This window comes from Lepidothrix coronata, unplaced genomic scaffold (assembly GCF_001604755.1).
Source record: "Lepidothrix coronata isolate B3197 unplaced genomic scaffold, Lepidothrix_coronata-1.0 Scaffold11, whole genome shotgun sequence".
Lineage (NCBI taxonomy): Eukaryota > Metazoa > Chordata > Aves > Passeriformes > Pipridae > Lepidothrix > Lepidothrix coronata.
The window spans coordinates 4902293-4928324 of record NW_016690191.1 but is presented as its reverse complement, the minus strand read 5'-3'; the positions used below and the strand labels follow the sequence as shown (position 1 = coordinate 4928324).

Here is a 26032-nt window from a genome sequence, read left to right as displayed (position 1 = left end):
GTGCTGGCTGGGGCTGAGCCATTCCCATGTAGCCTGGAGCACCCGGTTTGGGGTCCCCTTCCTTCCTTGCTGCCTTGCCGTGGGAGACCCTCCCTCCTTCAAGCCCAGAGAGACACGCCCCTTCCTTAAAAAAACAACACTGACAAAGCGCCCATTCCGATTTCACTCTCTTTATTATTTATCATTCTTTCAAAATAGTATATGTTCAAAAATATAAATAGGTGCAGGGAACGCTGGTGCCCCGCACGGTCCCCTGGAAAGAGCACGTTGTCCTGGACGGGCGCTGCGCTGCAGAGGGAGCGCTGGGGAAGCAGAGAGGGACCACAGCCCCCAGCACCCGGGTCTCGGGTCTCAGCATCCCCTCGCCTCCCTCCTCCCACAGCTCCTTCCACCACAGCCCCCCGGCCCTCCCCACCCACCCTGACGTGCTGCAGCAGTAAAAGGATTCTGGAAAAAAAAATAAAATAAAACCCCAAAAGGTGCTGTTCACCCTGGAGATTAAATAACAGAAATAATTACATTGTTCGTGGATAAAATCAGGAAAAAATAATCATCTTTATTATTTAACTTAACCCCCTGCCCTCTGCAGACCCACCCCCCTCCCTGTCCCCAAAGGCACGAAGATAATTGGAACCGGACGGTTAGTAAAAATGCTGAGATCTAATTTGTTTTGCTTTGGTGCTTGGAAAAACATTAATTTTTTTTATATATATATACACAAAGGTGGGTTTGTCTTTAATATAATTTTTTTTTCCTTATATGACAAAAAAGCAACAAGAAGAAGAAGAAATTGACTCTGTTAATATAACTGTTCCGTTAAAAATCTCTCGCGTTTCCCCTCTGTCTCTCGCCCCGCTCTAATGGGTGGGTCTGTGGACGGCGCTGCCGCTGGATCTCGACCGGCTCCTGGGGCTCCTCTTGTATAGCCTGCGCTGGTAGCTGGAGGCTGTGGGATAGAAGAAAAGGCACCTTGTTGGCAGAAGCCGGGACAGAGACGCTGCTTGTCCCGCGCTGGCCTCCCCGGCCCCTGGCTCCCTGGAAAAACACGGGCAGCCGCAGGCAGCGCTGCCCGGCGGGTCGCTGTGTGTGCCCCGGCGCCAGCCTGCCCACACACGGACAATCGGCCCTTCTCTCGCCCTGCACCTGGGCTTTGCTTCTCCCAGGGGAGAAGGTGCCTGGTGCCGGGCGGGAGCCTGGGCAGGAGCATCATCTCCGCGGATGCCTGTGCCATCCCTTCCCTGCGCCCGGCCGGGAGGGCAGCTCTGCTGGTGGAGTGGGCGTGGGTACCAATTCCCTGCCTCTCCCCTTGCCCTATCAGTCTCTCCCCAGTCCACAGTCCCAGTATCCATTAGCAGTGGGATGTGCTCAGGGCACAGGAGGGGAAACAGCCCCATCTGGCTGGCAGGGAGGGACAAGGTTTCTGCCTGATCTCTGCTGCCAGTCTCCCTGGAAGCTGGCACCACTCTGGTGTGATAATTGCAGGAGGGTTTTAGTGGAAGCAGCAAAAGCTAGTTGGGAACAGAAAAGGTCTCTTGATCGCTGGCAGTCCATGCAGGGAGCAGCCTGCAGCTCTCCAGATGCACGGCAGAGCCAAGGGAACCAGCCTCTTGGACTGCACCAGGCAGCCGCCCTTGGATAGGTCCACCATCCCTCCTCCTTTCATCTTCTCCCTGGGGCAGAGATTTGTCCCTTAAGCCTGTGTCGACTTTCCCTGACTGTGGGACCATTGCTTAATCTGCCTTATCTGGAATTGCCCAGCTGGCCCAGAAGCTGGCAAGGAGGCCACTGGACAGATGTGATTTGTCTGAGGCCAATAAAATTATTGGGAAGCTGCAGGCAAGCAGGGATGGGACAGGGGTGTAGGCAGGCGTGGGACTGGGCTGGAACACCAGAGGGAAAAGGCTGGCTGCCATTAGTTGGAGGCCTGACAGGAGGAGAGTTAGGAGCCCAGCCCTGTCCCTTGGCTTATCTCTGCGTCAGGACTTCTGTCTGGTCCCAGGGCAGGGGGATACAGGGGAAGGGCTTGGGAGACAACAGCCCTCCCCTCCTATTCTCTCTGTTGATGCAGGTGGTGCCAAAACTTGCCCTTTCAGAAGCCATTTATTTTTCTTTCTTTAAGTAGCCTGGGCCATTGTTAATCAACTTGTTGCCCTTTCCTGGCTCTGGAGCTACCCCTACTCTGCCTTGGTGGAGGAGTTTCTAGGGCAGGAATTGCCCAGACTGTCCCTCCAGCCAGCTGATGTGGCTCACATCTGCCCAGAAGATGTCAGCTTCCATAACCCCATCATGGGGAAGCTTTCAAGAAGTCAAGGGAACTGTGATACTCCCTTCTGCCTGGCTTGGAGCTACCCTGCACTCTAAGGCGATGCCCCTCTCATTCCCAGCTCCTTCTCCCAGCTACAGGGGTCCCTCCCTAATCTGAAGGCAAAGGGACTGAGACGTACGGTTTAGGCAGGATATCCGTGGCTCCTCCCACTGCCCGTTGGGCTGGCACCGGATGGTGGGCAGGTGGCGCTGGATGTAGCCTTGGTTGCACTGGTACCGCACCATGGAGTTTATTTCATAGCGTTCCTTCTTCCGACCGAAGGTCCTGGCGTTCTCCACGGCAGGGGGGTCCCCACAGGCCACTGCAGGAGATGGGCAGACACATGGGGAATGAGAAGAGTCCTGCCTGGCTGAGCAGGACCTGAGCAGCTCCTGCCTGCCCGCTGCAGGCTGGGCACACACAGCTTTGTCACTCCTCCCACGGATAAAACCTTAACTCCCTTTGAGATTGTCCACAAAAATTATGGGCAGGGGGATATGGGAATTATGTGATGGGCCTTGAAATTAAGTAAGGTTCTGCCTCAGTGCTCCATTCCTGCCTCCTGGAAAGGTAGCGAGAGCTGAGCTTCACAAAGATATCTGTATCTGTGGGAGGACATGGAACTGGTGTTGTGGGAGTGATGATGCAGCTAGGGTATGACTCTACCTAGAGATGTTGAATTCCTTGATAGCTCATCTCATTTATTTTCAAATCCTTGTGAAACTTTCTCCTAGAGCCTTGGCCAACTTCTGTTTCTAATTCCTTCCACCCCTTTGACCACCCTTTGACCAAACCCATTTCCATGTGCGCTGGGGACTCTGCTCCAGTCTTGCAGCTGCTGCAGGGTGCTGACCTGTTCCTTTCTTGCAGGTGAAAGGGAGGTGATAGTTGCAGGGAACATCATTCCATTCTCCTTTCTCATGCCAGATCATCACAACACAGTCCTCCCCCGCCGAAAAGAAGTTGTCGGGTTGGTTGGGCCTCCAGTTCTCATATTGCTGCCAAGAGAGGAAAGCTCTTCACCTAAGGCTGAGCCCTTCCCTCTCCCACTCCCTCCTTCATCCTTGCTGCTTCACCCATGTCCCTCTTCAGCAGCGACCACGGAATGCTTGCACTGCTCCTGTAGTGGTTATTTCTGCCGTGATGGTGTCAGGAGCCAACCAGCTTTACTACTGACTTGGAAAAACCATGAGCCCTGCAAAGTTTAGGGCTGCCCCCACTCAGTGCCCAACCCAAGCACTCATCATGTAACTCATGGGGCTCTTCCCTCCCAAGGGGAACCTCTTCTCCCTGTGGAAAGCTGGTGCCTGCTCATGCTGTGGGCTGTAGGCTCACCAGAGAGTGCCCGTCGGACCAGCGGAAGTCGTTCTCCACAGCTCTGTCACTGAGGCCGATCCACTGGTAGTCCTGTGCATGACCTGGAAGAGCAGAAGGGGAGAGAAGAGTGGGTCGTGATTGCCCTACACCTTGTTGAAAGCATTTCTTTGCCATCTCAGCTGTCTCTGCCCTGGAGCCTTATTTTCCCCATATCCTACTTGTCCATCTCCCTCCTCACTCAATGTGCCATGAACATGGAAGGACCCATGGAATGATGAAGCTTTCTTAGAATATATATGAGCACCAGTGGGGAAAATTGTGTTTTTTACAGCATTTTGGATAAACCTGCCCATATAGTCAGAGTCTGATGGCTGGACCCCTGCCCAGCCTCAGGCTGCCCTTAGCACTCACTGTTCACAAATTCTTGTTCCTCTGGGGTGATGATACTGCTCAGGTGGGCTTGATGTTGTCGACATCTGGTCTCTGCATCCATCCAAGTCTCCCTCTCTTCAAAGTGCCTGTAGCAGTGGCCCTGGAACTTGGTCCAGCCCTCCTCACAGTTTTCCAAGTCTGAAACACACAGAGGAGGGATGAAAATGAGTTGCTGAGTGGGTCTGGAAGCCTTCCAACTCACCTCTTAGCAGCTTATGCTCGCATGGCATGGGACAACACACAGTCACTTTCACTAAAAAGCAAACCCTGACACTGTTACCTGTAGGATATCCCAGGGAAAACTGTCAGAAGGCATCAAAGACACACAGAGAGGGGAGCCTGTATTGAAGATTCTGTGTCTGTAGGAAAATTGCCACTGCTACTAGAAAACCTGGATGACACTGACTTATTCGTGAGCAATTGAATCCCTGTGTCATGTTCCTGAACTTTGTTTTTGAGGGACTGACCAAACAAGAACCCTTCTCTTCCCACTTCTTCTGGCCTGCAGAGTTTTCTTGCTTTGGAACAATCTCCAAAATCCAAATCTAGATGTCCAGAATCAATGCATATGTGTCAAAAATGAAAGAGGGGACTGCCAGGTTTGGGTGTCTCCATTGCTTGGTGTGATTCTGGAGCTTTGGAAGAGAAGCAAACCTACCAAGATGGGTGAACAGAGGTGGAGACAGGAACTTACCATGGTTTAGGGAGAGAATGAAATCTCAGTGAAAAAGCTTGGACGCTGCTAAGGAAGCAGAAACATTTCTCAGCTTTTCAGAACATCTTTCACCAGCTGAGAAACATTGAAGAACTGAATGCACTTACTGAAAAGAATAAAACCACAGAGGGGGGAGAGCAGAGACAAATGGTGAAACCACTAGAAAAGACCTTCAGCAGTTCCCATGCAATGCAACACCACATATCTATCTGCTACATATGACTGAAGAAAACAGAAAATAAAATATATTTAATATCAGCCTTTCAGATGCCTGATCTACCATCCTTTCTTAGGCCCTTGCTGCCCTGGGAGTGGTGGTCTTCCATGAGTTCTCACGCCTCTCTCCCTTTTCAGTAGGTTTTTCTGTACTCATTTTCTTTCTTCTTTGTTAAACTTGGTAGGTGAAATTACTTGTAACCTTCAATCACACTAATGCCTCCTAATCCACCTTTCTGGTGTTATTCCAGCTGGAGACTGCAGATGTTTCATAGATGTTGGAATGGCTGGTAGTTAGCTGAGACATTAAACACATTTTCTACCTTCTTCAACAGATGAAATGGGTTATGTAGAAGTAGCTGAAGCTCTAAGAATTCTTGGGTTTTGCAGGCAGCTCACTTGCACAAAGTCAGCAGAGAACCCACTCTGTCTTTTGAGATTTAAGATTCTTTTCCAGCATCTTGAATGCCATCCCTTGTCATCACAGCCTCGGGATGGGACCACACATGATACAGAACCTCAGCAGGACATTTCCTAGGAGAAAGGCCACTCTTTCCTACATAATTGTTACTTATGGGTAAATATGACAGCAATGTTCTAGGAAAAGAATGATAAAAATCTTGTTTCCTGGTAGGGACACTGTTGTGGTGACAAGGGTCACCACTGTTGTGGTGACACCACCTGTGGTGTGCACAGGTGGCAGAGCTCACCTACAACATCCTGCTGTTCTTGGAGACTGACAGAAAGGATGGTCTGCCTCATGGAAATATGGAGATCTACATTCCCCACAGAATTAGGGGCACTGGCTTCCTCTTGCATCTCCCAGGCTAGAACCCCCAAGCATCAGAGTCCATAAATCAGAGAAAAGAGAAAATTAAGTCTCGTTTGGACCAAAAAAGATTGTAAGCAGCTGCAGGGTAGAAGGTCTGTTGTTGGATTACAAGGATCTTCAGCAACAGGTATCATGGATGATCCAGGGCTGATTCGGTTGCATTAGGAAAGTGATGTTAAGATAGCACAATTCCTGCCCTGAAGGTCCAGTTATCCCAAGACTTCTTCTTATATCCTTTTCCATATGTTCATATTGGAAGCAGAAAGAGGGATGCAGAGAAAGGGAAGAAGAAAATCCAATATATATTATCATTACTCATGTCAAGGTGAAGAAGACACTGCAAAATTATTTCTCTTTTGTTTGAGCAAGGCAGGAGAGCTTCCCCTAAGCTAAGCTGATAAAAGTTTGAACTTTAATCAGCTTTAAGAAAAAACCCACAACTCCTTCTCTTTCCTTATAGAAACAAAAAGAAGTATTAGTGCAGGTCAGAGTACCTAATTTTGATGGAAAAATAGGTTGCTTCACATTTTCTCAAAGATACATTCCCTGCTGATTTTGCCACAGGAAGCCACGTTGAAGAGATGACAAAAATGTCATGCTGTGTCAGATTGGTGGAGATTCCTGGAGTGAATGAGGCTTCTCTCAGCTGCACTTTCCCTGAGAGAAACACAATCATTTTTCATGGCTCAGTTGAAGCATCCTTCCATGAAATTCCAGTCTAGCAGAGGAAGTTTGCCTGGGGTGAAGATGCACTCAGAAGTTTCCCTACTGTTACAGATGAACAGGAAGATCCTTGACCCAAAGAGACAGTGACTTCTGTGACCAACATTGTTATGGACTGTGTGGAGCTCCACTAGAGAAACTTAAAAAGGAGAAAGCTGAAGAAGGCACCAGAAGCTCCTGCTTAGAAATCTTGGAGGGCATGGTACTGTGATGAACAAACTAACCAAAATATATATATTCAAAAGCCTCAAAGTGTTTCCCAAGTGCTTTTTAAACTGGTGTTAGAGGTTAGATCACTGAGATGAGGGCAGGACTGATGGGAGCACAAGGGATCAGCTTTTTTTGGGGGGGTAGGTTGGGAACAAGTTGTTGCAGCAGTTAGTAAGATTAGCTGAAGCCAGGTAAGGCCGTACCGATCTCACACAGGTCCCCTCCGTAGCTGGGAAGGCATAAGCATTTGAAAGAGTCGATGCCATCAGCGCAGGTGGCTCCGTTCAGACAGGGGCTTGAGTGGCACTCATCAGTGTCTGCAAGAAATCAAGGGCTTCCATTAGGGCTCTGGGCAGGCAACTCCACCAACAGGAGAACTTGTTTCCTTGCTTGTTTGGGAGGGAATATCAGTTGTTTTGGGGGGAACTTGGGAGGGTTGTATTTTATAACATACTGCCACTGCTGCTGCTGGAAGAATGAAGGCCAGAGACCCAACCCACCCTACAAGGAAGACATGGGATCTCTGATGGTTGAACACCACTTTGAAGATATCAGAACAAGCAGAGCACATTGTAGCCAACACACAGCACTTGGTGTCTTGGACATCTGTGACAACTCTTCCTTGTCCGCTGCCTCTGCCTGATGCATCAAAAATGAAAATTTTATGTCTGTGTCTCCATCAGCTAAAGGGTCTATGAGGAAGAATGTGGAATTCTCATAAGTGACGGAAACATCCTGAAACAGACTTCTATCTCTTAACCAGTGTTCATGGTTGTCAGTGCTCACCAAAAGTTTCTTCCTAACCATAATTTAGATGAAGTTCTGTGTCAAGAAATCTCTTCTCAGAGGAGATGAAGAAAGTGCAGAGAGGAAAAGAGCTGGGCTCAAAGAGAGAGACTCTCAACTTTTTCTCATTGAGGATCTTAGGTCTAGCTAGGGGTGCCTCTTTGTTGGTGAAGAACACTGGAGTGCAGTGCCATTTTCTCCAGACCTGTCTCACTATTCATTCTTTTGCTTGTGATGGGGCTGGAAGAAGCTGGTAGATCTTTTCCAGCTGTGAACTCCATCTTGGTGGAGAGAGCTTTGGAATTAGAAGAATGAGTCATTCAGAATGGAAAGATTTCAGATATATTCAACTCAGAAACAAGGAGGAAGACTAAGGAAGAGAGTGGGAGCACACCCACACAGGTTAGGATAAATGATGACTGGTTAGATCCTCATGCGAGGCAGCATTTCTTTCACACTCAGAAGAAACACAAGGCTTTAACAGTGATGACTAGCACTCCATGCTCTTCTTGTGGATGAGAAGGGTTAGTGAGGAAATATCCAAAGATGATAAACATGCTGGCTGTGGAAATACCAGAGCAGAGCAGCGACTTCCCAACCTCTGTGTTCATCTTCTTACTGGGGTACAGTTGGTCAGATATCATCCCCTTGCAGAACCGTGGCTCAGCTGCTCAGTGTCCCCAGACACAAGAGAGCAGATGAGTGTTACACCCCATGTGGGTGTCTAATGACTGAGTGGCCAAAGTCTGATATGTCAACTAGAAGCTGACATGTTCTGTAATGTGCCTAAGGGATGGGGAAAATCCTTTCTGACCTTGGATGGTAAATCTGTGTGCGCTTTGGAGCAAGAAGATTGTCATCTTTATTCTAAGGTGTATCACTCTGAGCAGTGAAATCATTCCTCAAATGGCTGGTGAACCTCTTGCTCCAGTTTTGCAGTTCTTCTCTGACAGAAGGAATTTTTCCTTCCAGATTGTCCTTCTACATCTTATGAATGCTTTCTGGATTTCTTTGTTCACTGCAATGTGAAGAAAATTCTGTTTCCATGGTACTAATAAGCACTTTGAGACTTTCTAGAACAAAATAGGAGTCCCAAATCTAGTAGAATAGAGGGCTGAGTATTGCTTATTAGTCACACGTGGAGTTCCTAGATGATAGGGAGCATAAAGAAAAATTAGGTATCCTGAAGGATGATTGCAACTCTAGAGGCCTCTTGGGCTTCCCAATGGTGATGACAGCAGAAGTTCATGTTGATTCTGGTGGGCTCCAGCAAGTAAGAAAGGCTTTTCTTCATTTGTTAGGCTCCATGAAGTGGAAAGAACGCTGCAGAAGTGGGAACAAAACACACAGGAGAGCTGAAGCTGACTGTTTAGCAGAGGATAATGAGTCTTCAGCTGTCTTCAACCATGTGGAATAAAACTTGGCATGTCCAAGATCTCTTCTGATATGCAGGAGACCTGCTGTGAGTAGCCATTCCTGGTCTTGGAGGAGGGGGGAGCAGGCACACTTTGCAAAGTCATTGCCACAAATTTCCAGCTGGAAATAACATTGGGACAGAGTTTCCTTTTACAGATATTGTATATAATATGGTTGCACATATTATATATGCTGTAAAAACAAATCTCTGCATATAATATATATGTTGCATATCTCTCCAAATATATACACATACATTTTTATATATGACACACAGAGAAAGGGTGTGTACTTGTAGGTGGTGTTGGAAAAACAAACAACAAATACACACAGGTTTTCTTCCCAGAGGTGTGCTGCGAATGGCTGGAGAGAAGATTTTAAACACTTGATGACCATAAATATCAAACTCCCCCTTCAGCCTGTTGCAATGTTGAGGCACTGACCCTGTCTTCATCTGGAGGTAGAATCACCTCACCAAACTGATACTGGAAAACTCAAACATATCTGTCGGGTTGGAGGAAGCATTGCTGATTCTGGTCCTCCCAAAAAATCTGGATCTTGGAGGTCTTTTTAGAAAGGTCTAAATGGTAAAATTGGCAATGATGTTGCCTCTGGAAATCCCGGCAAGTTGGTTTGTGGTTGTTGCTTTCTAGGATATTGCATCAAAGCCACGTGATTTATGGGAGAGGAGAACTCCATTAAAAAAAAATAGCATCTTTCACACAACACTTGGCTATTTTCTTCATACCTTTTATATACTATAAATGTGTCCACTTCCACATTGTTTAGAGCTAGATGAGGTCAGTAAATCACTGTAGACCTCTTCAGCCAGCTGAAAAGCCTGCAACACACAAGGTGTGCCAGCTCTGCTCAGCATGGAGTGAGCTCCCACTTCCACAGAACCACCTGCCAGGTGCCTTGACAATACCTTGACACTCAGGAATCATACACAGACGTGAGCTATTTATTTGCTTGGCTGAGCAGTCATCCAAAAAGTCAGCTCTGCTTTGAGATGCAGCTCACGTGCTTATCAGCTGACAGCAAGACAAGACTACTGCTATTATTACTCCTCGCTAAGGAAGGACAGTGATGTGCCGTGGAATGCAGAATGGAGGCAGCCCTTCCTTTCAAGAGCTGCAGCTCTTGAAGGAAGAAAATGCCTCGTGGTGCCAAGAATAGGAAACCCAGTTGGAACATGTTATTAACTCACTTCTTGAGGATAACACAGAATTAGTGACTCTTTAGAAGAAGATTCATGCTGCAGTTAAAATTGCCCAGAAGTTGCAAAAAGTTATTCAATTCTACTGTCACAACACTTTCTATTTTTTGCTACTAACAGGACCCAAGCTCTAACTTCTAGATGTATTTTTTTTTAATAAAACAATTAAAAGAAAATAGCCAATGTAAACAAGGTCTTGCATCTAGAAGATGTAAACTGTTGGCTGGAGAGAGCAAGAGGAGTTACATAGCTGCAATGCAAACTTTGAATTTGTTTCACCATTTTCTTCCTAAGATTTCTTCTACATTGCCAGATATATACTATATTTAGTCAGAACAATTTTCTTTTGGTGCAACTAAATACAACAGAAGTATTCTTGTCATCCCTGTTCATGGTGGGGGGGGTTGGAGCTAGATGATCTTTGAGGTCCCTTCCAGCCCTAACCATTCTATGATTCTATGATTCTCCCAATTTGCTGTACTAGGTCATGGAAATTGGATAGAGAAATCTTTTAGAAATGAAAGAGAAATAGATTGACTCTAGTTTTGTTCAGAAAGCAAATGACATGTAAAAGTGAACACTCAGTTTCAGTGGTGAGAAAGAAATGCTTTTAAAATCCTTCATCCCGAGCTAAGAAGAGAATGCTAGGAACAGTGCTATCACTTTTTAAAACAGTACAGTTTGTGCATTTCTCTCCATGGCAGCCTGTATGGAAGATGAGCAAGAATATCCATTTAAGAAGGTCAGCTTTGTTCTTAAAACATCCACTAAAGAGAAGCAGCTGGTGAATAGAGAGGTCGGTACCACCCAAACCTTGAACAAACGATAGTTTTCCCAAAGGTGTGAGTAACTGGTTTAGTAATATACACTAGGGTATTTCTGTACCCTTCTGGTTTTGTTCTGCAGAGGGGAAAAGGTAGGAGAGATGTCCAATAGTGCCTCCTGTGCCCCTCACTCTTCCTTTATAGGCCTCCTTGTAAGTGCAATTATCCACATAGGGAATCAGACACCAACCAGATAATTATCTTCTAGAGATGGAGGAAAAAAATAATCCAGGTACCAATTAATTTGCTTTTCAGAGACTGCTGGGAAGTTTGAACTACTGATCTGATAGCTCAAACAGAGAAGAAAAACATTGGAGCAATTGAAGGGTCACTCCTAGAAGAAAAGAATAGGAGGAGTTAGGGGAACCAGTTCTCTCACATTTTAAGGTAAATGCTAATATTGAACATCACATAGCCAACTTGTGATGAGCAATTAAGTCATTAAAATAATTAACTACAATAATTGAACCAAAACCTCCCTGTAGCAGAAGGGACAGATTTTGCTGAATCCTTAAAAAACCCTTTATTCTACTAGAGATCATCAAGTTTCGAGGAGGACCTGTTGATCTGCTGGAACCTTCAATTTGTTCAACACTCTCATGGAAGAAGAGCTCAGGAAATTTGGACATCTCTGTCTCCAAAATATTATATGTAGAAGTAAACAGACATGTAAAGGACTGTACAATACCTCTGCTGAGGCAGGTTTTATTCAAGCTAACTAAATTCTGATGCAAAGCAGACAGTGTATCCAGGAGAAATCAAATAATCTGGTCAGCCACAAATGGTCTGTGCCTTTGTTTTTCTCTCAGACAGGACTGGTACCTCCATGTCCTTCTTGAGAGCATAGTTTTCATTCCACATTAGGTGAAACATTATGAAGCAGATAAACATTTTCTTGACTTTTTTTTTCTGTGTGATTTTCTCTGGACCAACAGAACTCTATCCCTTGGAATTCCAGCTTGCGAAGTATGAGGAAAGCCCACCAAGACCTTTCCTCATTTGCATTCTAACCTTCTGCTGTGCCGGGGCCACAGGCAGCAGAATTCATGGACTTGTTTCACCAGAGACAAGCAAAACTTCACATAAACAGATGCCATTTCAGCACATTTCTCCTTTCCCCCTGCAATGTGAGCGCAGTTTTTAAGTCATTGACTGGTCAGAGTGCTCCAAACCGCAGTCTGTCACTGAAGTGCCAGCACGCTTTTTTCAGCTAATAATTATTTGTCTTCAAATGTTACCAGAAGCAAAAAGATCCGCTGAGTTGGCAAAACCCTGGATGAAGAAGCCAAGCCTATGGACAATTCTTTAAGCTTGTGGGGTTCCTGTCTTCACAAAGGAATCAAACTGCTGACTAAAGACATGTACATGCATAGCCTTCAATTTGGTTAAATACTAAAAAATACTGGCGCTCCAGGCGTTAATCTTCAGTCTTCTTATGCTTCTGGCCTTGGCTTTTGAGAGAAGCAGAGGCTACAGCAGAGCAGAAAAATACCATTCTTCTAAAATCATTCAGCTAAATAGGCTGCTGTGTCTAACTGCAACCCTCCAACAACAGGACCAGAGGACAACAGCTCCTCACTCTAAGCTCCTTCTTTAAGCTGAACCAGCTTCACCCATTCTTTCTTGTTAGTCAAAATTCATTGCACTGAATGGGCATCCACTGCATCCACAAATCCTGAGCACAGCACAAGGCACAGGTATGAGACCTGATTTTTTTGCAAGAGTAAATTTCAAGACTGGGAAGCTTCAAGTGAAAAGGCAGCCACAACATTGCAAACAGCATTCTGGGTTCCAGCCTACAGTTTTTCCTCGTGGACTTTCAATATTCACAATTCCCAGAGCATTGTAAAGAGTAACGACCAAAAAAGGGAAACCTACGATTATTTTTCTATCCTTTTATTAATTTATATATTTATCGATCTATTTATTTATTAATTTATTTTGTCATCTCTTTGCTCTAATTCTCTAGAATAAGTCTATCTTGTTGCAGGGGTGTTGCAAGTTCATGGTCAGTACACTTCCTTGCACCCAGATGATATTCCTTCAGACCCCAGCCGGGACTGCATTTAATCCTGTAGAGACACTGTAGTAAAGAAGCCTATCAATAAAAAGAAAAGCTTTACCCTGGAATATTTTCCCTGGTAGGAGCACCAGCCATAAAACATGTACTCAAGTCCATCTCTAGTTTACAAAAAGTCTGCAATTAAGCTTCATGCAGTCATTGCTTACCTCTTGCTGTCACCTGCTAAGAAACCCCAGCTGTTACATCATCTCTGTGACTTGCAAATACACGTTCTAATTTCAGAACATTTTCAACTTTCTTCACACATGAGCTGCTGAACACATGGTTTTCTTTCACAATACTTCACAAGAATGTTGGCTAACAAATGGTCTGAAAAATCTGGCAATTGCCTTGTGGGTAATTTATAAAAAGAAAAAGCAGTGGGATAAAACCATATTTTGGGTCCAATAATTCTTTTTTATTTTTTCTTTTTTTTGTTTTTACTGAGCCTCACTGGCTTCCTTCCTCTCCCTCAATGCTGATTTTGCTGGTTTATTTTTGTCTCCGGGCTTGGACGTGGCAGTGGGCATGGCCCAAAAGCAGAGCCCATGAGTTGTGCAAGAAGGGCTTTTGGGTCCATAACTCTTGCATCACTCTGCCAAGCCCTGGATGCCATGCCAGGCTGGACCAGCGCTGTGGGAACGACCCTGCGGACTTGTCCTCAGCCTCTTGTGCAGCATCCTCTGTGCAGCTGCTCAGCAGAGGCAGAGGGGACCGCAGGTGTGTTGTGAGCAGGACTGAACAAAGGTTTGTGATTACCTGTGCTCTCAGAGGGAGAGAAGTGACGCAGAGGGAAATGCAGTGACTCACTCAAAACACTTTGGGGATGGAAATGACGTTAGAAACCAGGCTGAGCCTCACAAAGCCCTGCACTTACAGACTCTTATCGAGTTCAGAGATACCTATGCTGAATCGTGTAAATTGACCAAAAGAAGCCATTCAGGAGGTAATGTGGAAGGGGGTGGAATTAATAATACTTTAGCTAAAGGAACAGAGCAAATCTCTCTGCACATACATTTTGTACCATACTTAAGCAACATGTCCTACATGAACGTGTGGTCCTTTGAGAACTGAACACATGCTCCATAAAACAAGACAAGCATTGGTAGTTTTCAAACCAATCAATGCGGCTTGTTCCCAGGTGCCAGCTCCTGATGGCAGCACAGGGAAACCAAGCTGTGTCCAGGGATGCTGCAGGACATCCTGTGTTCCTGAGACTGGGCTCCTTCCCTGGCCAAGAAGCAGCCACCGGCAAGTACAACAATCTCGCATCTCGTTTTCTTCTCACTGCAGTATGCTAATTCTTTCAGAGCACGTGAACACTGCTCAGGGAATAGTCTTCAGAACTCTAGCAGAGTGTTTTCACCATAAATGGTCATTCATATTCAAATATTGTGTCTGTTTATACTTGGCAGCAAGGGATCTTACCAAAGGCAGAACAGTGAAACACCGAAAAGAGGCAGGCTGGAGAGAAGGGCATTTATCAGCAGAGCTGACACAAACTAGTGATGCTCTGAGCATTGCCTCACACATTTATCCCGTTCTAGCTGCAGAGAGCAGCATAAGACACAGACCAGAGGGTGGCCACATGCTATGCCAAAGGGATCAGAGCAGTCTGCCCGACACAAACATTGCACTCAGTGCAGATGATGCTCAAAGCAGAGGTTTCTGTTTCTAGCTGGCTTGCTTTGCCTCTTACCCCTTGACACTGCAAAGCTGCTGAGGGAGAGTTTCCCACTCCACAGCAACACTTGTGGGTATAGGCAGCAAGTCAGCACATCATGAAAAGAGAAACAGAACAAGACAGAGACTTGCAGCCCATTTTCTCCAAGTTCTCAACTGCATCTGACGTGGAATCTCTGTCAAGTGAAGCCAGCTTACCAAGCATTGGAACTGGCTGCCTAGGGAAAAGGCAGAGTCACTATCCCCGGAGGAATTTAAAAGACATGTAGATATGGCACTGTAGTGGTGAACTTGACAGTGCTGGGTTAACTGTTGGACTCAATGGTCATAGAGGTCTTCTTCAACCTAAACAATCCTATGATTCTATAATCATGACCTGTGAAAACCCCCATATATTTATGGCTTTCCATTAAAAGAATATTCTGTTCAAGGCTGCTTCTGTGGTAATGTTCTCTGTTGTATAAAAAGCAAAAAAGTGACAACTATACACACTCCCTCCCTTCCCTCCCATAAAGTTTTCCCTTCCATATGAGACATATTACCTTCTGTAGTGGGTCCTAATGCGTCAATTGCTTCTTGTGAGACTTGAGGCAGGGCAGCAGTAGTGGTGGCCAACAGATGAAGATTGTCTAGAGCAGCAGCTGTCTCCGTCTCTTGTCCTGACACTGCAGGAGGGGAAAGCTCTATTTCAAGCTGAGCCTCTTCAGGGTTCCTGGGTCCCTGTGCTGTTTCAACATCTGGAGTCCTGGTACTAATTACAAAGTCTGGGACAGAGGTTTCCCCTGAAATGCCTGCTATGGAGTGTGTCACAGCTCCAGATGTTGCATCAGTAATCTCCTCCTCGGGGGTACTGAAGGGCTCCCCACTGGCCAAAGATGTGGCAGCTGTTTTGATGTTAGCAGCAGGCAATGCAGATGCTTCCCCACTGGTTTGATGGATTGTGGATGTTTCTGTGCTAGTCTCAGGAAATGTTTCACCCCGGGCTTCTTGACTTGTGGGTGTTTCTATTCTAATTTCAGGAAATGCAGAAGTTTCCTCACTTACTTCTTGAACTGTGGATGTTTCTATGTAAATTTCAGGATAGGCAGATGTCTCACCCCTGGCTTCTTGACTTGTTGGTGTTTCTATGCTACTCTCAGGGAATGCAGATGTCTCCCCACTGATATCATGGACTGTAGAAGTTTCTATGCTAATCTCAGGAAAGGCAGATGCTTCACCTCGGGCTTCTTGACTTGTGGATGTTTCTATTCTAATTTCAGGAAATGCAGATGTTTCACCACTGATTTCGTGGACCGTGGAAGTTTCTATGCTGATTTCAGGAAATGCAGAAGTTTCCCCACTGGTTTCATGGACTGTGGATGTTTCTATGCTAATTTCTGGGTAGGCAGATGTTTCACCTCTGGCTTCTTGATTTGTGTATGTTTCTATTCTAATTTCAGGAAATGCAGAACTTTCTCCACTAATTTCATGGACTGTGGAAGTTTCTATGATGATTTCAGGAAAGGCAGATGTTTCTCTGCCGGTTTCGTGGACCGTCGAAGTTTCTATGCTAATTTCAGGATAGCCAGATATTTCACCCCTGGCCTCTTGACTTGTGAATGTTTCTATTCTAATTTCAGGAAATGCAGATGCTTCCCCACTGATGTCTTGACTTGTGGATGTTTCTATTCTAATTTCAGGAAATGCAGATGTTTCCCCACTGATTTCTTGTATTGTGGATGTTTCTGTGCTACTTTCAGGAAGTGCGGAGGTTTCCCCACTTACTTCTTGAACTGTGGATGCTTCTATGATAATTTCAGGATAGCCAGATGTTTCACCTCTGGCTTCCTGACTTGTGGATGTTTCTGTGAAAATTCCAGGAAATGCAGAGGTTTCCCCACTGATTTCTTGAATGGTTGATGTTTCTACATTAAATTCGGGAAATGCAGATGTCTCCCCGCTGATTTCATGAGTCGTGGATGTTTCTATACTAGTTTCAGGAAATGCAGATGTTTCACCACTGATTTCATAAGCTGTGGATATTTCTAGGCCACTTTCTGGTAATGCAGATGTTTCCCCACTTAGTTCACCAGATGCAGAGGCTTCACCACTCGGCCCCAAACTGTAGGGAAATGTGACAGCTGTTTCCCCACCCAGTTCCTGTGATACTGTTGGTCTTGTCACAACTTCTACTAAATCAGAAGTGACTAAAGTGACTTCTGGAAGCCCTGAGAGCTCCCCACTAATATCAGTCACTGCTGAAGACTGTCCACTTGGATCTGTGGCTCCAGAAAATTCTCCACTGATATACGGGATCCCAGATGGCTCTCCACTGAAGTCTCCTGTCCCTGAAGGTAATCCACTAGTCTCAACAGCTCCAGAGCCTTCTCCAGATAGTCCTCTGTCTCCAGAAGGAAATCCACTGATTTCTATCATCCCAGAGGGCCCTTCTCCCACCTCTTGTGCAACTGATGTCTGTGTTACAACTTCCACCAAAGTGGTATCCACAAGAGACACTGTGGGAAAGCCAGAAGTGATTCCACTTTCTTCTCCAGACAGCAGACCACTGGTGACATCAACTCCAGAGACATCTCCACTGCTGTCAATCACTCCACTCGGATATCCACTCATCTCCAGCACTCCAGACACACTCCCACCAAAGTCTACATGCCCAGAGGGCTCACCACTGATGTCTAAACTCCCAGATACCGTGCCTGATGCATCTTCACCTCCTGAAGGCAATCCACTGATTTCCAAAGACTCTTTTGCTTCTGCTTCTGTAATTGAGGGGGTTGTTGTCACTTCCTCCAAAGTGACATCTACAAAGGTAATGCTGGAGGCCTCGCCACTTCCATCCATACCAGAGGTAAGGCCACTTAGGTCCACCAGGCCACTGACCTCATGTGTTCCAGGTGTTTCTCCACTGACATCCAGTCCTGAGGGCAATCCACTAAGCTCAGACCCTCCAGAGGGCAGCCCACTGAGATTGGGTACCCCAGAGGGCTCCCCACTGAGCTCCAGCCCTCCAGAGGGCTCCCCACTGGGCTCAGCTCCTGAGGGCAAGCCTTGGATTCCACCACTGCTGTCCCACTCAGATGATGGAATCCCTGACAGATCTCCTTCACCGCTGACTCCGATGGACCCTTTTCCCTCCTCTCGCCGTTCCGGCACTGTTGTCACGACTTCCACCAATGTGGTATCCACAAGGGAGATGGTAGGAAAACCAGAGGCGAGTCCACTTTCCTCTCCAGATGGGATGCCGCTGACTAGCTCAGTGCCAGAGATTTCTCCACTAGCTCCAAAAGGCAGCCCACCGCTTTCCGCTCCAGATGGCATCCCCCTAATTTCTGGTATCCTTGAAGTAGACACTGATACCTCTTCCTCTGCAGAGGGCAGGCCACTGATATCAACAACGCCAGAAGCCACACCACTCAGGTCTCCTGAGGGCAACCCACTTTCTCCAGGTAGGAAGCCACTGGTATGCAGGTCTACTGATGGTAATCCACTCTCTCCAATCCCTGAGTGTTCTCCACTAAGTTCAAAAACTCCAGAAGTTGGTTCTCCACTCGTGTCCAGAACTCCAGATACCCACCCGGATGCTGAAGATTCACCACTGACTTGATGTTCTCCAGCTTCAGTCACCTGCCCTGACACTTCACTGATGGAAGCACTGGTACTTGTTTCCTCTGGTATTATGGTAGCTGGAGGAAAAGCAGATGGACTCACTGGAAAAGGAAGAGCAAACAAAGAGAAGGAGTTGGGAAAATTATTTATACTTTGGGAGTGTCCCACCCTACACCACCAGCCAAGCATGACACAGGCTACAGAGAAGCTCTGAACCCACCTGAGAGCAGTGACACATCGGTTGGAAAGACCTCTGTCCCCCAGGCTGTCTGATTCTCAGGTTGAGTGGCAAACTCTGTCTCCACGGTCACCTCCTCCCCAGAGGGTACCCCCTCCACTCCAGGGATCACTTGTGTTGCCAGAACATCTTCAAAGAATGGGGTGACCCCTTCCTCCTCCCCAGAAGGCAGAGCTGGAATAAAAAGGCATTGGAAGGATTTTCCAAAAATTCACAATCCAAGACTCCGGTGAAGTACCTCACCTAAACCGGCACCCCAACACGCCCAACCTCCCTCGTGAAATCCCTTTCCCTGAGGAGACAGGTCTGCATGTCCTGCCAGGGTTGGGAGGGTACCTCTGAAGCAGAAGGCGTGGTGCCGGGTCAGCGGGTCGGGGAAGCCGGTCTGGTTGTGGTGCTGGTAGACAGTTCTCACGCCCGGCGCGTCCCCGCCGCAGGTGGGGCGGGGGCTCACGATGGGGTAGCGGAGGCTGCCGTCGGCCAACCAGCCCGCATAGCACCTGTCCAGGCCCTGCTTCCAGGCAGCATGGAGCTGGCCAACAGAGGCCAGCGTGGCGTTTTGGCTCTCACAGTACTGCTGGGCCTCTGGGAAGGTGAACTGCTCCGGCTGGGTTGCAAAGAACACCTCGCCTGAGGGATGGGAGAGGAAACGGGTGTGAATCCCTGCGTCCCACCCATGCACACACGGATGTGGAGGTGTGAAGGACATTTTTGCTTCACAGCGGTGTGCAGGGGAAGGGGGAGAACGTACCGTTGAGCCTGTCGATGTAGCAGTACACATCGTAGGTCTCTGAGGCCGGGCGCATGCCGTACGACCGCACACCTGGGGAGTTCTCTTTGTCTCCCACACAGTTATTTCGGGGATTTACAATGGGATACCTACCAAAAGAAGAAGGGAGAGGTAACCCAAGGTCAGCCTTATGTACCCAGGACTGAAGAACCTCAGTGTACTTGGGAGCAGGACATGAACTCTTCACAGTTACAGGTGCTCAGAGCCCTCAGTGTGACTTGGAGACAAATCCACTTACAGCTTGGGGCAAAAAATACAAATTTTCCTCTGCTTTTTCTACATACCAAGAGAGCTCACTGGTGCAAGGTGTATACACAGGTTAGGAGATGAGGAAAACAAGTAGAGGAGAACAGGTCTATTGGCCACTAGATATCATGGCCTGGAGACAATCTTGGGCCAGCAAAGGTTTAGATGCTGATGAAGAGAGAAGCAGGACAGACCAAAGCCCTGATTTCATGGCTGAATAGTCATTCTGAGAGGTGTTGTCCCCAAGTCAGTAGTGTTACCTGACTGTCTGGTCCCGCAGCCAGCCGGCGTCACACTGGTCAAAGCCAGCCTCGTAGGCAGCCTGGAGCTGCTGTGGAGTGGCAATCACTGCACTGTTCTCCAGACAGGCCTGCTGGGCTTGGACGAAGGAGAAGGCATATCTGCTGGTGGCAGAGCGGTAGTGAAACACCACACCTGGAGGAGAGAAGCCGTGGTGAGACAGCAGGTACAGGACCCTCCTGCCCTGAGATGCGCGACCAGAAAGGGTCTTCCCAACAACGGTGCAAGGACCAGTCCCTCTCAAACCCACTTTGATGGAGATGCCTCATTCATTGAGCTCTGCTGCCACTTCTGGGGATCTCTTTTGCCCTCCTCTGGGATCTTTTTGCCTTGACTTTCCCCTCCCCTGGAGTCAGATGCATATGGGAGAGCAGACTGTGACCACTGCAGCCCGAGCATCAGCCGGCTAAGCCCTTGTCAGCATGTAATGGGGTGGCCCACAGCCTCCTCCTCTCGCCTCCTACCCTACTGTAGTGGAAGCACTTAGCCTGTCCCTGGCCCCAGACAGGCCTGCACACCTCCAGGGACCTGGATGCCCTCTGTGATGGCAGAAACTTGGGCTCCTTTCAGCTGAATGGTTAACCTTGAGGAGAAACTGATTTTCAGGCTTCTCGGAGTGCTGGTGACTTACCCGTGGGGGAGATGGGCTGCTCAGGGAGGTGACCGGCACCAGGGGCTGCTGTCACTTGCACCAGTTGATCTTCCACTGTGAACACCGAGGCAGACTCTAGTCCTGGTGTGGCAGTCACCCCCACGACCTCTTCCACCGAGCTCACCTCTGCTGTTTCAGTGGTGACAGCAGTGCCTAAGGCTGTGGTGGTGATGGCAGTGCCTAAGTCTATGGTGGTGACCTCTTCAGGCACAGTCCACACTGCTGATACATCCCCCCTGGTCACATTTTCCTCCTCTGTGGCAGCTGTCTCTACTGTGACACTGGTGCTGAAGAGATCAGGCAGGACAGTGAAGCCCTCGTACAGCTCGGTGGCGGTGGGTGTGATCTCAATGGGCTCCAGGGTGGCGATGCTGCCACGGGCCTCCTCCTCCGTGGCATTGTGTGACAGGGGCAGCTCCACCTCAGTCTGGGTGACGGTCTGGACAGTGAAAGCACTGCCCAGCTCGCTCCCTATCTCATCGATAAACTGCCCTGGGATCAGGGTCTCAACGTCGTCCCCTGCATCAGGATACAAAGCAGCAATCAGAGAGGACAAGGTCAAACTGAGGAGGTGGACTGCACTGCTGCCGCCTCCAAAAAGAATCTGGGTGTTTGCTGGCTCTGAGAGGATTAAGGAAGTCATGGTGGTTTTGTAAAATAAATGGTTTTCCTTCCTCCTCTGTGGCTCTCTGCAACGCCTCAGCACGGAGGGCACGGTCACGAGGCAACGAGCCACTGCATGCTCCACAGCTGGTGAATCGGCGGGGACATTCCCTGCTGTGCTCCCTGTTCTCCTTCCCGGGAACACCTTGCCCATATTCAGGTCTATACTGACCTCTAGTGCCTGCTGCAAGGAATTTAAGGTGGCCAGAGGGAAGTAGAGGAGCTTGGATAACCTCCACGGCAGGTCTGTCTGAGCCGTGGGAGAAAAACAACTGGATCCTCGCACATGAAGCCTTCACCAGGATTGTGATCTCATTTAGCTTCGCCAAGGCTACAACTTAAGAGCTCATCTCGTACAAACATCTGAACCCCATTGCCAGGACAGCCAAGGCCACTTGCTGTACCAAATATATTCAAACAGCTCCCACCTGTTCCCTCCCAAATCACTTTCCTGTTCAAATCACATCCCTTGGGTCTAGGAGAACGTGCTTAGCATGCCGTTGAGCAGGTCAGCCTATGGCAAGGTTAACAGAGCAGCATAAAGCAGAACTGTGAGGACAGGTAAGAGAGGGATGGGACATCTTGGATATGTAGCAAAGCAGGTGTTGGCTGGGGAGGGAGAGAGAATGAGAAACTGTCAGGGATTTCCTCTAATACTGCTTTCCCAGCTCTATTTATTTCCAGTTCCATTTTCCCTCTAGTTCATTTTAGCCTCTCAGACATCAAGGGATTCAGAGAGAATTTGATAGATATGCTCAGACAAGGACTGACTGTACACAGCAATTTCAGATGCAAACCCTGAGATAATAAGAAGGCTGTGGTTTGGTGAACCAGTCTTTAGCTTGGCCACAGGTTACCTTCAAGGGTCTGGGAAATGCATCTGGACTGATGCAATAGGTCTGATCAGAAGGGTTTAAACACATATTTGAAAATATTGTTATTTTTTTAACTATAGCAATCCCATTTGAATATTAGTCTCTGATTGCCCTGAATAGACCATTTAACACTGTGGTTTGCCCACTTCTTGCTGCAGGGAGGAGTGTGCAGTTAGAAGAAAGGGGGAGCAGCTGGGATGCTCTCCACTTCCTAAGTGCAATTTTGCTCCATGATTGCCAGAGACTGCATCAGTCTCAGATTTATCCCAGCACGGAAACTCAGTCACGTGTCTGTACCACATCATGTCACTATGCACATCTTCAGGGTCAGACCCGTTCTCTTTCTCCTTCTCTTCCATCTCCAGCATTCGAAGTCCTGTACACAAAGCACCTGAGCTCTGCTCCATGTCTCCAGGAGAGCTATGAAAGCAGGAAGGTGTGGGAGGACTGGAGAGAAGTGAGCTGTGTTACACCCACCTCCGCAGAGCCTCTTGTACAGGTCAAGCAGCCATGTACTTTCTGGATCTGCTTCCTACCCGAACAGGGACCCAGTCCTTTGCCAAACCTGCTTTGTCTCCCTCTTTTAAAAAAACCCCAAACACTAAAGAAACAAGAGGTTATCTCTGGCAAGGGAACTCCTTGCTGGTGTGTGGAGACACGCTGCTTAGTCCCGTGGCCCCGCACACTCACCGCTGTAGCAGATGGCGTCGTAGCGGGAGTCGGGGTGCGGGTACCCCGTCTGGTTGATGTACAGGTACACGGTCCTCACGCCCACCAGGTTCCCCCCGCAGTTGGGCCGTGCTCTGGAGATGGGGTAGCGGACGCTGCGGTCGGCCAGCCAGCCCGCACTGCACATGTCCATGCCGTCCTTCCAGGCCAAGTACAGCTCTCCCGTGGTGGCCAAACGCGCCCCCAAACTGCGGCATTTGTCAAAGGCTTCTTGGAAGGTGAACTTCTCCGGGGCAGTGGCATAGAAGACTTTACCTGCAATCACACCATCCATTAGCACAGGAATTACCTGTAGAATTTAATTCCAATTCCCTTTCTATCCCTTTCCCACTCCTGAGAGTTTGGATAAGATGGAGAGCCCTGTGTATTGGAGATGAATCGCAACCCTGTGTTGATGACTGTTTATAAATACCAGAAGAAGGTGAGTCTTACAGACTGAATACAGACTGGAGCAGAACTTACCAAATCAGTTGGAGCCCTGAGGCAAGAGGGAGATAAAGGACAATCACAGTCCTGTTGTACTGAATATTTCAATGGATCCCTGTCATAAGCATGAGTGGTTGACATCTCTGAATGTCACACCCTCAAATGGATGACCAGGCAGGATGGTGTGGACTGTAGTGGAGGTTAGGTGGACTCCACCCTCTCTACTGCATTAGTCATTTGACATTAAAATTGTCCAAGGTCTAACTAAGAGACTGGCCTGGCTGGGGTATATGCTTTTCCATCTTTAACCTGTCCTTTCTCTAAGTCCTTTGCCCCTGTATTTACTGTTGTCCAGCCTAAGCATGATGAGGGCTTTGGCTGTTTCTTTGTCTAGTAACAATGAAAGCCTCAAATCACCTTGCATTTGCTCTGCATAGCAGTAAACATCATAGGTTTCATCTGGCTCACGGACACCGTAGGTCCTCACTCCTGGAAATTCATCCTTGTCGCCATAGCAGCGCTCCCGGGGCCAGTGGATGGGGTACCTGAAGGAGAGATGGTGCATAAGGAGTAGGGAGCAGGACCCTGGCAGGCACAGGAGGCTGTGAGGATGCTGCAGGGCACTGTGCAGTGTGGTGATTTTTTACTTTTTCTGGGTTGTGGGGGAAGGGAAGGATGATCTGCTGTCTTGCCCTTACTCTGATGGCCCTTGGAGCCCTGACCAAAGACATCAGGACAAGGTACCTCCCCAGTGGGGGATGCACAGCTCGGTATGGCTGAGCCACACTTGTGCATCTTGGCACAGCATCGGTTCTGCTGATGAAGAAGATGAAGGATCAGGATTGAGCCACTGTCCATTCAGTTGTCAACACCAGCTGAGGAGGACAGTGGTCACTCTGCTTTCCTACTTTAGATCCCCCCTGTCAGAGAGTGGCTAGCAATCCACCACCTCCCTCTGCACACCAGCAGTTACAACAGCTACTATTTAACAACCATTTTCAGTTGGTGGCTTCATTGCAGAAGCCCTTCCCTAGTGACCCTGCTGTGGCTTTTCTTTCCCCTCCACGGTTCCTTACCTGACAGTCTGATCAGCCAGCCAGCCAGCATCACACTGCTCGTACCCATCCTCATAGGCAGCCTGCAGCTGCTCAGGAGTGGCAATAACAGCACTGTTCTGGATGCAGGCCTGCTTTGCCTTCTCAAAGTTCAAGGTGTACCTTGTGGAGATTGCTCTGTAGTGGAATACGATGCCTGGAAAAGACAATGGCCATCACTCACATCACCAACCTCTTTCTTTCCAAAGAAGGCATAAGAAAAAGTAAAAAATAAACCTCATCTTGTACAGTCCTGCAGTGAAAGCTATCTCCCTGTCTTGTACAGAAAGCAAAAATTACAGAAAATATAAGAATTGTATGAAACTTTTGTTGCTTTATCCACCTATTACTGGGATAGGCTTTGCAAGATGGCAATGAAAGTTTTTCCAGAACAGCCCAATTCTCCAGCTGAGGGCATCCCATCTCCTAAAATGCCTGGAAAAAATTAAAGGTCTGTTCCAGCTTCACACGCCTGAGCAACAACCCAGTGTATCCAGTTCCACCTCTTGTCAAGGATGTTGTTTTGCTGTCTCTGTAATTCACCTTCTGCCAGAAGAATAACTTTTTTTTGCCATATACTCTGCCATGAGTCATTTTACTGGTTTGTTTAGTCTGGTCCTAGCCTGATAAAATAAATGCCTGGCCCATGACTTCTGCTTACCCACCCATCACCTTATCTGTGACCTGACGGAAAGGGCTTGTGACTGTGGAAAGAGCTGTGCCTTCAATACCCGTGTACTTCTTCCTCCCTTCTGCCCAGCAAGATCCTGAGAGGAAAGAGCAAGGGCAGGATCTCACCTTTCACTAGGACCTCTATTGTGTCTTGTCTGTCCTCAATCCCATACATCACTTCACAGCGATAAATCCCAGTGTGGTTGGATCTCAGCGCCTTGATCTCCAGAGTGGCATCGGTGGGGATGGCGGGGTAGTTGGGCAAGGAAATTGCCTCCCTGTACTCAGAGTTGAGCCGGATTCTCCCACCAGTGGCCACTAGCAAGACAACTTCGGTCCCGTTTGAGAGCTTGCTCCATTTGATCCGTGGGTTCAGCATAACACTGGTGTCCTGTTCCTCCGGGATGTTGAAGTAACAGGGGATGTTCAGGGAGCTTCCCAGGATAACACGCAGGGGAGACTGCTCAGGTATCTTGACTTCCAGGCCATCACTACTGTCTGTCAGTTCCCAAACAAAGCAATGGTTACATTAATAACACATTTAATACAAAACATCCAGTGCTTTCATATGATCCAGTGCCTATATCTGCTGTGCAAACCTGTACCCACATATTCAGACACAACCTTTTTGGTCTAGTCTGTAAAGGGAAGTTATGACAATGACCACTGCACCATGGGTTGCTTTCGGCATTTGGATCAATGCTGGATGGGAGAATGAAGGGAATGAAGGGCTCCACTGCAGCGTAGCTGCTGTCCATGCTATGAGATCACACATGATAATGTTTAAAAAGGGGAATGCTGAAATTTCTAAGTTTCCCCATAAATCTGCCTTTGTCTGCAGCTATCTCCCTGGCTCCCCCAGTGCATGAGCAGTGAGAGGCTGTGGCACAGCAGCCACCCGAACAGAGGAGCCTCCCATACCCTGGACACGTACCTGAGAGCTCCACAGAGTTGGCTGCAGTGATGACTTGCAAACACACAAACACTAATAGTAAAGTGGTCAT

The 26032-nt window shown here is 47.8% G+C and overlaps 1 protein-coding gene across 1 annotated transcript; it reads right to left on the bottom strand.

The window, feature by feature from the left end:
• Window positions 1-640: 640 nt before the first annotated feature.
• Window positions 641-26032, bottom strand: ACAN (aggrecan). The gene is made up of 18 exons (XM_017804961.1): window positions 25963-26032; window positions 25155-25526; window positions 24339-24513; window positions 23680-23807; window positions 22798-23091; window positions 20549-21088; window positions 19878-20052; window positions 19333-19460; window positions 18918-19211; window positions 18564-18755; window positions 16573-18444; window positions 15283-16512; window positions 6954-7067; window positions 4034-4192; window positions 3641-3723; window positions 3159-3303; window positions 2445-2627; window positions 641-946 (listed from the first exon to the last, which is right to left on the bottom strand). The coding sequence occupies exons 1-18, from the start codon at window positions 26030-26032 to the stop codon at window positions 858-860; spliced, it is 6243 nt and encodes a 2080-aa protein (XP_017660450.1). The 3' UTR covers window positions 641-857.

Bases quoted from the DNA above. Each gene is read 5' to 3' on its own strand.
- ACAN (XM_017804961.1), bottom strand. From the start codon at position 26,032: ATGACCACTTTACTATTAGTGTTTGTGTGTTTGCAAGTCATCACTGCA. The intron at 23,092-23,679 runs GTGATTTGAGGC...GTGTGATTGCAG, and splicing joins CTATGCAGAGCAAATGCAAG to GTAAAGTCTTCTATGCCACT. The intron at 18,756-18,917 runs GTACCCTCCCAA...TTTTTATTCCAG, and splicing joins CCACGCCTTCTGCTTCAGAG to CTCTGCCTTCTGGGGAGGAG.